This window comes from Nasonia vitripennis, chromosome 5 (assembly GCF_009193385.2).
Source record: "Nasonia vitripennis strain AsymCx chromosome 5, Nvit_psr_1.1, whole genome shotgun sequence".
NCBI classification, from domain to species: domain Eukaryota; kingdom Metazoa; phylum Arthropoda; class Insecta; order Hymenoptera; family Pteromalidae; genus Nasonia; species Nasonia vitripennis.
The window spans coordinates 6383130-6392614 of record NC_045761.1 but is presented as its reverse complement, the minus strand read 5'-3'; the positions used below and the strand labels follow the sequence as shown (position 1 = coordinate 6392614).

Below are 9485 nucleotides of genomic sequence, written 5' to 3'. Positions count from 1 at the left end.
CCGCGGCCATATTGCTCGACATAGTGACATTCGGCTTTACGACTAAAGAGGTTGTCTAACCTAACCGCGAGCTGACCAATGACGAGCGGCCATTGTCGCTTTTGAATTTTGTGCCGGTCGGTCGCGTCGGTTTGGCCGTTGCCTGACATTCGTGTATTTTCCGTTCGCGAGAGAAGCATAGTGTGCACCGCAGGGCTCAAAAAAGCCAAAATTCAACGCTTTTTCTTCAGGTTATCCAGCGTCTGATGTCGTTGGAATTATAAAGCCGTAATCGTGGGGTCGACTATCGGAAAATCTATTTTGGAAAACGAGAACGGTGAGTATTTGTTGAAATTTGTGTTTTCGTGCGATTGTCCTTCGAACGTGTGCAGGATGTGGGCTGATTCAGCCGTTGTTCGTTACGATTTTTGTTTTCTGGAAACTCGTACTTTGGGGAGAAGATTTGATCAAGTGATTATTTTCAATTAAAGTGTTTTTTCCCACGAGATTAATGGCATTGATTTTATCTTTGCTCCTAAAGTGAATGGTCTTGATTTGCATTCTAGACCTTCTCCTCTTGCATATGAATATCCAACTATTATTTTTCGAATTTGCTAGAAAATAAATATCCGATTGTAAATTTAACAACATCTAGATTTTTGTATATTTGTTTTAAAAAATATTAGAGAAACGTCTACTTATTTTTCATACTGTTGTTTTAGATTATGTTGATTCCTCTGATGAATCAGAGCCATCGGAGGTGAAGAGTGGACAAGTGTGCGAGACTGAAAGAGCAGGCACATCGACTGAAAATACCTCTTGCGAATTTACCGAATTGAAGCAAATTTCTACAAGTACCATGGAAGACTTAGATGCACCACAGTGGGCAGATTTTATTGCACCTAGTCCTCAAATTCCATTGGATGATTATTTTCTCCATAGGCACCTGAAACACGAGTACAGAGAGAAACTTGACTCGTTGGATACGGAATCACCCAACATAGCGATAAAAAAACTAAATCAGAGCAAAATACCATTGAGTGATACTTCTTCCTCAAGTGAGAATATTTTGCAAAAAACACCAGTCAGGAAAATGGTTTCCAAGGGACCCAAAAGTTCCAGTGCTAGGAAAAATGTTAAGGAAACTACAACGTATGAAAATGTATTGACTGAAGCAATGAACAATTTGCAGTTGTCCTTCAAAAAGATGCCAAATGAAAAGTCGTTCAACAAGTCATGCTTGATTGACTCCCCTGCTTTTAAAACTCCATCCAAAAGAGTTACTAGATCGATGTGTGCACAGTCTGTTAATACACCTAGGTGTAATTTGGAAGAATCGTATTATGCTTCACCTGAAAATGAAAAGCTCGCTTCACCTGAAAATGGATCGGATTTGGAAAGCCATGAAGAAAACAAAGAAAATGTGGAACATGCAGAAAGTAGAGAAAGTACAGAAGATAGTCCTTTGTATGAAACATCTCAAATAAATCTTGAAGTTACTGCTACCAGCACAGAGCATGAAATTTCTCACGAAAAATCAGAGCCCGAATCGGAACCACAACCACTAGCAAATGACAGTAAAATAGCAAATAAAGGGAAAGATAAAGAATCGTCAAGTAGTCAGCAAAACAGCAGCAAGCAGCTTCCAAAGAGTAGAGTGGTTACAGCATTTAGTTCACAGCCAACTGGTCCTGGAAGTGGTTCTAAGAAAAAAGTAGCTACTCTCACTGGTAATGCATGGCACCGGCAAGTAAAGCGTCGCATGAGCATAACGAATCAGCGGCGTATGAGCGTTTCAAAAGCTCCAAGTGCTGCAACCAAATATGTAAGCATGGCAGAAGCCGTAACGAAATTCCAACGCGCTACGCCCCAAAGATTCCGTTCAACAAACGTAAAATCTACGAGGACGGAACAATTACGCAGGATGTCACTTAAATTAACAAGGGCACATTCTCCTACCCTTATGAGTAAAAATAGAAACAGGCCTGTAACGGCTTTGAGCAGAGAAGAACAGGAAAAGTTAGAAGTGGAAAAAATGCGTCAGAATCAAATAAAAGCTAATCCAGTGCGTAAAGATATTCTTCAAAGGCCTGCGCCGTTGAAGAAGGTTGAGAAAAAAATGGTGACAAATCCAGAGCCTTTCCATTTGACAAAAACTAAGAAAGAACAATTTCCACCACCAAAGCAAGGCCAGGAAATCAAACGAGTAAATTCGTTTAATAAAAAGACTGTACCATCAATTGTGAATGATGATAAGGGATTCATTGTAAAGGTAAAAAACTTGGAAACAAATATTTGGTATTTCTTTATGCTATTTAAATGCTTTACTCAATTATCTTTTTATTTCTAGGATGAAGAAGTTATGGGTTTTGGAATTCCATTAGAGCCATGCAAAACAAAAAAGAAGAATACCAAAGTTCAGCCATTTAGCTTTGAAGCTCGGAATAAGGAGCTAGAGATGAAGAAACAAGAGAGACTTAAGAAGATGCAAGAATCAGAACATCAAAAAAATAAAGCTGAATTCCATGCTCGACCAGTTCCATCCGCTGTAAAAACACCAGCCAATAAGCAAGCCTCAAAGAATGACTCTGTAAAAAAAACTAAAATAACAATCACAAGATCAGTAAGCTTTGAAAGCAAAATTAAACTATTGCAACAGAAGAAAGAAGAAAAAATTAAACAGATGTTAGAGGAAGAAAAAAAGGCGAGGACTTTTAAAGCACAAAAAGTTCCTGAGTTCAAACCTGTTCTGGTGAGAGGAAGATCAAGGGACAATTTATTGAAAAGATCAAACGAAAACCTGGCTTCAAAGTCGCACAACACAAGTGACAGTAACAAAAAACCAAACAATTCGTTAAAAAATTCTCGTGAAAACTTGGTACCAAAGCCGAAAAATTTCATTAAAAAGCCAATGCCGATTCCATTTGTAGCGCCCAAGAAAACGACTCCACCGACGACGACGACTGTTGAAAATCAAGAAAATCGGAGTCAAGGTGCGGTGCCAAAAATCATGGCGCCAAAATGTAAACTCTCACAGAAAAGCGTTGCAGTCCTTTCAGAGCTTAATACGGACATACGGGCCAAGCAAAGAAAAGAGTTTGATGATCAACTGAAGAAAAAAGAAATGGAAGAGGAAGAAATGAGGAGACGAGAGGAGGATGACAGAATATCCAAAGAGAAGGCACAAAATTTAGAACTGAGAAAAATGGCTGAAGTCAAGGCAAGACCAATGCCTGTTTACAAACCTTTGCAGATTTTAAAATCAAAAAAGCCGGTGACCGATCCACAAAGCCCCGCATGGGCAAGGAAGAAGTCGACGCAGTGACTATATCGATGATAAGAGACTGTTTCTTTTAGTTTTTACTAATTTGAACAAAAATTGTATGTTACATAATGTATCTTTAGAGTTGATTAATGTTGTTTGCGGGAAATGTTATTTTTAAAACCATTCATGTTTTTTTTTCTTTGTCTGACGACCCTTGGAGTATAAATACGGTAAAAAAGTACCGCTTATATCTTTGACTACTAACCTATAGAAATATATTATTGAAGTGTATGGAATTTTGACATTATTAAAGCAAACTACTGTAATTTTTTAGTAAATATGAATTGTTTAATAAAGAGCTTTTATAACACGATTTCGTCAGTTTCAACAAATGCAATTTTCAGCGTGATTGAAATTTTCACAATATTTTTCTTAAAATCAATTATACACTTTTTTTCGTACTAACAATAATTAATAATTACAAAATAAACACCTTACGGAGCTCAGGGCAAATTCGGCAAAGACGTGCCCGGCGCTCGCCGGACGCCGGCTTGCAGCCCGCAGGGAAATGCTGATGCGCGCCGGCCGATAGAGCGCACTGGTGGTGCGACGACGCACGACGGTGGGAAGGAAAACTTTTCTTTGTGCGGCAGGCGGCAGTTCACAGCGTGGCGCTGTGCTAGTCTGCTGGGCTGGCACCAGACTGATGAATACTTATCACTAGTTGCATGGCCGCAATGTTGTGTTGTGAAATTGAGCATCGTCAGTCGTGTTAGGTTATTTGTTTTTAAAGAAAATTGTAGATATACGCAGTTAAAATGTCAAATGATAAATCTGCCATGGATGTGGATTATCAAAGCGAGGACGGAGAAATCAGGAAGAGTCCGGATAAGTAAGTACAGTGTTTATTATTAGAATTTTAGGTTAGGACAAAGTGGCAATTTAATGTGTTTTTTGCAAAGATCTGTTGATTATGCATTTATATATATGTATACCATTTGTTAGTTTATGTACACATTTTATAAATAGACATAAATTTTTTTAAAGAAACGTTGATATCGTGCAGTAATAATTACATTTACGTGCAACAGTTGTTAATAGCGTCTGTTATCATCAAAGAGAGAATTAAAAGATATGAATGACATTTTCTAATTAATTTTATTTCATAATGATTACGTATTAGAACAAATATATCGTTTCAAGTTTTCATTCATCAATTTGTATTAAAACAGTAAAAATTTTTTTACGAATTTAGAATATGAATTTTCGTAATTATAATTATAATATAAAAATTCAGTCTATCCAAATTTGAACATAATGTGTTCTCGAAAAATTAAATATTGTTTAATGAATATCTTTTTAATACTTCATACGTTACCTCTCGATCCACCAGAATACCCCAAAATTAGCCATAAAGAAGTGCTCTTTATTCATTTTTTTATATCAAGCCCCAAACAATCTTGTTTTTAATTTTTAAATGTTTAAATTATGTGTATATACCATACACACATGCATATGTATATTCTCGCAAAACCAAAGAGATATCACGAGTTGCCCATTTACAATGGTATTGATCAATTTTCACAGTTAACTCAATCGGCAAAACAGTTTCAGTATATAAGAACACCCCGACGCGCGCGCTATAAAATGGCATAACCTATAGCTTGGCGGTTACAATTGTGTCTATCACACATATAGATATTCCCGTATACTTAAATGTTTCAACGTTTTCTGAACGACAAAATATAGTTCCTCCGCAGTTTTCTTGTCAGTTCCTGACCTAGCTCCAAAATCTTTCAAATTTGTATGAATATAGAATGTTAAAAGATGCCGGCTATCAAAAAATCACAGACCAGGTATCTTTAAAGATTCAAGGTCTAATGATCCGAGTATATACGCAATACCGGGCGGACACTTTGTTTGTACATCCGAATGTTAGGTTACGTTTGTCCCGGTAACGAGTTTGCTTTTTTCGATTAACCTGCATTATAACGAATATATTGGAACCCTAACAACGAACTGCGTGTTATCCGGTGGATCGAGTGTGATGGTTATTAGTTGAGGGAGAGCAATAACATTTAACTTTGCGTGTGCTTTTTCCTGGTAAAGCTTTTCGGAAGAAGAAGGCGCAGACACGGCGGACTCCCTGGAGATCAAACCGCCGCAGGCGGTAGTGCGGCATCGTAAAACGACTTCGCACAGAAGAGACAAACACTCGGACAGAAGTGGTATTGGTGGTGGCAGTGGAAGTGATCGCAGCAGAGATGACAAGGAGAGGAAGTCCAGGCATCATGAACGAGGGGAAGAAAGCAGACACAGGGACAAACACAGTCGACATCGTAGGCATGAGATGGATGTGGTGGTGGAAAAGTCCAGGAGGTCTGATCCTTCCAAAAGAGACAGAGAATCCTCCAGGCATGAAAGAAAGGAAAGGAGCACCGGTGATCGAGTGCTGGAGGACTTGCGAGAAAGGTAAGAATTGATACTTTAGTTTGATTGTTTCTTTGAGCTAGATTTATTAATGCTATCATCAAAATAAGTTTGAAGCACGATTGCTTAACTACTGATTGCACAGTTTTTCTTAAATAGTGAAAAGGAGGATAATGTTTTGAAAGCTAAAGTAAGAAGTTCAAATGCCATTCAAATCTTGAGATACAATCGCATTAGAAATTAGAAATGTACTAGTTAATTAGATCTTATCTGAGTACTTGAGATTGGAGTTGAATTTTTTACCGATGTTAAAACTAGTTGGTTATTGGTAACACCCAAGTTTTGCAAAGTTTTACTAACAGCTATGCTTATGAATTGTGCTGTAAGAGTAGTGTGGTCAACTTTAGTATTGTTTTCAAAACATTATAGGATCTTGTACAAAGATAAATTTATGATAATATTTAAAACAAAATAAAAGACTTCATGAAATTTAGATACATACTTTTAGATGTTTATTATACAAAGTCAAATCACTCTAATCATTAATTTTTGGTATGCTTCTTTTCACAACTTTATACATATCATAATACATTGCTGATCTTATTTTTTATTTTGTTCTATGTTCCATTTGTTAAATAGTAACTTTGGTCGTACCAATTCTAGCAACAATCAAAGCAGAATGACCAGCAGGTATTAAGCATGTTGTTAATTTTTATTCCTTTTTTTTAACAGACTTAAGCCTTGATCTTGCATGATGTCATCCAAAACAAATTATTTGACCTTTGTTCTTTTCTATCTGTAATTTCAAAACTTGGGTGCTAATTTGTAAATACATAGATTACACTCTGCTACCAAACTTATACATTATTGAATTGTGTAAGTAAAATTGATTATTCAATGAATTTACTACCATTCATATTGCAATAAAATAAAAAAATAATTATTTTTTAAGTTCTTTAAATTTATTTTTAAAGGAAATTATCTAACTTTTTAGTGTAAATATAATTTTTAATAGTATAATAATAAAATTAGATCGTCGGTTTCTGTATGTTTGGCACTCAACTATCAATTTTCATTTTCTCATTAGTCAACGACTGGCTTGGAGCCCTTAACAATATAACTAACCAAATTTTTCTAAATTTTCAGGCTACTGGACAAGCGACGGGAGAGGCGCGAGGAGCCACCACGCGAGTACAAAATGGATACGTCTTCGTCATCCAGAAGTCGCGAAGAGGGTCGTATGAGCGATGGCCGAAGTGGCGAACGGCGCGAAATCCGAGTTGAGGAATTACGCGAGCGTCGGGAGATGCGAATCGCTGCTGCCGCGGCCGCAGCTGCAGCCGCCGATGAGGCTACTAATAGAGACCAACGTCGAGAAATAAGGATGGAGGAGCAGAGAAGCAGGCACATTCGCATGACAGAACAAGATATGGGCTATGTCGACGTTGAACTTATGGAGCAGCAAATGGCGCAAGAACATGTGCAGAGGTCTTCCTCTGGTAGAGAGAAGCGGCACAAAAGATCGCACAAACACGACAGAATTAGGGAAAGAGATAGAGAGAGGGAGAAATTGGAAAAAGAAATAGGTAAGTTACTGCTCACATTTATTGTGATTAATTGTATTGTTATATTTTTTATAGGAAAGATTTTCTATTAAAACACAAGCATTATATCCATATCTCATGACAAATTTTGTTTTCCAACAGCACATCGCGAGAAACACGCGAGAGAACAGCACCAAGCGATGGAAGTAAGTGTATACGAAGAACTAGAACGTATGGAAGCGATCGCAGCAGAACAGCACATGGCCTCGAATAAGGATCCACGCGAGATGACTGAACAGGAGTTACGTCGTCAGAAACTGCTTGACGCAGAACGTGAGATGGCCCGCAGAAAGGAGAACTCGCGCATCGAGCTTGAAGCGCGACGAATGAAGCGAGGCGAGAAACGCCATCACAGTCCAGAAATAATGCCACCTGAGCACGCAATTGTCGAACTATCGGACGAGAGTGTTCGGGTCACAAATATTCCCTCGGATGATGCAAGCGAACCTAAGAGTAACAGGTCTAGATTATCAGACGAGGAGATGAGAGATGCGACGAGAGAGCAATCGCCCGATAATGAATCAACAGATTCGAGTGACAGCAGTAGTGATGACGATGATGATGATGATGACGACGATGACTCAAACGACTCTAATAAAGACTCGAACGACGACTCAAACAACTCTGATTACAATAATCCCAGTCCACTGTCAGTAGATCAGTTGGCTAAGTCGGACAGGTCTGAAAGGTCAGACTCGCCTGGCCATGTGGATACAAATGGTTCTGCTAAGCCTACTAATGAAACAAAAAAAGATGTAATAGATATAGGCCTTGATCTACCACCGTATTTCCCAGCCATTCAAGGTTGCAGAAGTGTCGAGGAATATAAATGCTTGAATCGCATAGCAGAAGGTACTTACGGCGTGGTTTACAGAGCCGAGGACAGACGTACCAAAGAAATAGTGGCCCTTAAGCGCCTTAAAATGGAGAAAGAGAAGGACGGATTCCCTATCACAAGTTTGCGCGAGATCAACACTTTGCTTAAAGCCCAGCATCCAAACATCGTGACAGTGCGAGAAATCGTCGTCGGCAGCAATATGGACAAAATATTTATCGTGATGGACTACGTAGAGCATGACTTAAAGTCTCTCATGGAGACAATGAAATCAAAGAACCAAGTGTTCATACCCGGCGAAATTAAATGTTTGATGCAGCAGCTATTACGAGCCGTAGCGCATCTGCATGACAACTGGATCCTGCACAGGGATCTCAAAACGTCGAATCTGCTACTTAGTCACCGAGGAATTCTCAAAGTAGGTGATTTTGGTTTGGCTAGGGAGTACGGCTCGCCGCTCAAACAGTATACGTCCGTTGTCGTGACGCTGTGGTATCGAGCGCCTGAACTTTTACTTGGTATGAAGGAGTATAGCACTCCCATCGATATGTGGTCAGTTGGGTAAGTTTTAATAGTCATTTTTGTCTTTTATACAGTCCCTCAGTTGTTTCACAATAATTTAATAATATCATTAATATTGCAGATGCATTTTTGCGGAATTATTGAGGATGGAAGCACTTTTCCCAGGAAAATCAGAAATCGATTATCTCAACAGGGTATTTAAAGAACTGGGAACGCCTAGTGATAGAATATGGCCTGGTTACAGTAAACTGCCGTTGGTCAAGAAAATACCATTCGCGCACTATCCTGTAAATAATATTAGACAACGATTTAGTTTATCTTTATCGGATGCGGGAATTGAATTGTTAGCCAAGTAAGTATCACTGGTACAACAACTTGAAAATCTTCTATTCATAATAGTTATTAATAATTCTTGATTTAACCAATTTATCTGTGTTACAGGTTTTTAACTTACGACCCAGCCCAGAGAATAACAGCGGATGACGCCCTAAAACACACTTACTTCACGGAGTCCCCGCTACCGATCGATCCGGCCATGTTTCCCACGTGGCCAGCAAAGTCGGAATTCGGCGCGCGTACACTAAATGCCTCGCCAAAACCTCCAAGCGGAGGTAAAGAGTTTAAGCAGCTTGGTGAAAATGACGACGAGGACAGTGCCTCGGGTTTCCACATGGGATCAAGAGAAGCAAGCAGACAGCTGCCAGTGGGTGGCGGCTTTCACCTCAAATTTTAAAAACAAGTTGTTATAAGACTGTACAGATTAATAATAATAATAATAATACTTTATTTACTGTATATATATCACGTTGATTTGTTATAACAAAATATGCCTCTCCCTCTAATTCATGAG

The 9485-nt window shown here is 38.6% G+C and overlaps 2 protein-coding genes across 5 annotated transcripts; both read left to right on the top strand.

Moving 5' to 3' along the window:
• Positions 1-127: 127 nt before the first annotated feature.
• On the top strand, positions 128-3617 carry LOC100123133 (targeting protein for Xklp2 homolog). Its single transcript, XM_001606694.6, has 3 exons — positions 128-316; positions 702-2251; positions 2330-3617. The coding sequence occupies exons 2-3, from the start codon at positions 839-841 to the stop codon at positions 3302-3304; spliced, it is 2388 nt and encodes a 795-aa protein (XP_001606744.2). The 5' UTR covers positions 128-316; positions 702-838; the 3' UTR covers positions 3305-3617.
• Positions 3618-3902: 285 nt separating this feature from the next.
• LOC100123143 (cyclin-dependent kinase 11B) lies at positions 3903-9434 on the top strand. 4 transcript variants are annotated; one of them, XM_003424464.4, is made up of 7 exons: positions 3903-4136; positions 5354-5716; positions 6314-6364; positions 6821-7260; positions 7381-8674; positions 8757-8987; positions 9077-9434. In XM_003424464.4, exons 1-7 carry the CDS (start codon positions 4063-4065, stop codon positions 9366-9368), a joined length of 2745 nt encoding a protein of 914 aa, XP_003424512.1. In that variant the 5' UTR covers positions 3903-4062; the 3' UTR covers positions 9369-9434. The 4 variants fall into 4 exon arrangements, with proteins under 4 accessions (XP_003424512.1, XP_001606753.1, XP_008217163.1 ...); XM_008218941.4 differs by lacking the exon at positions 3903-4136 and adding an exon at positions 4933-5100 and having other exon boundaries at positions 9077-9423; XM_001606703.6 differs by lacking the exon at positions 6314-6364 and having other exon boundaries at positions 9077-9423.
• The last annotated feature ends 51 nt before the right edge of the window (positions 9435-9485 follow it).

Bases quoted from the DNA above. Each gene is read 5' to 3' on its own strand.
- LOC100123133 (XM_001606694.6), top strand. From the start codon at position 839: ATGGAAGACTTAGATGCACCACAGTGGGCAGATTTTATTGCACCTAGT. The intron at 2,252-2,329 runs GTAAAAAACTTG...TTTTATTTCTAG, and splicing joins ATAAGGGATTCATTGTAAAG to GATGAAGAAGTTATGGGTTT.
- LOC100123143 (XM_003424464.4), top strand. From the start codon at position 4,063: ATGTCAAATGATAAATCTGCCATGGATGTGGATTATCAAAGCGAGGAC. The intron at 8,675-8,756 runs GTAAGTTTTAAT...TTAATATTGCAG, and splicing joins ATCGATATGTGGTCAGTTGG to ATGCATTTTTGCGGAATTAT. The intron at 8,988-9,076 runs GTAAGTATCACT...TCTGTGTTACAG, and splicing joins GGAATTGAATTGTTAGCCAA to GTTTTTAACTTACGACCCAG.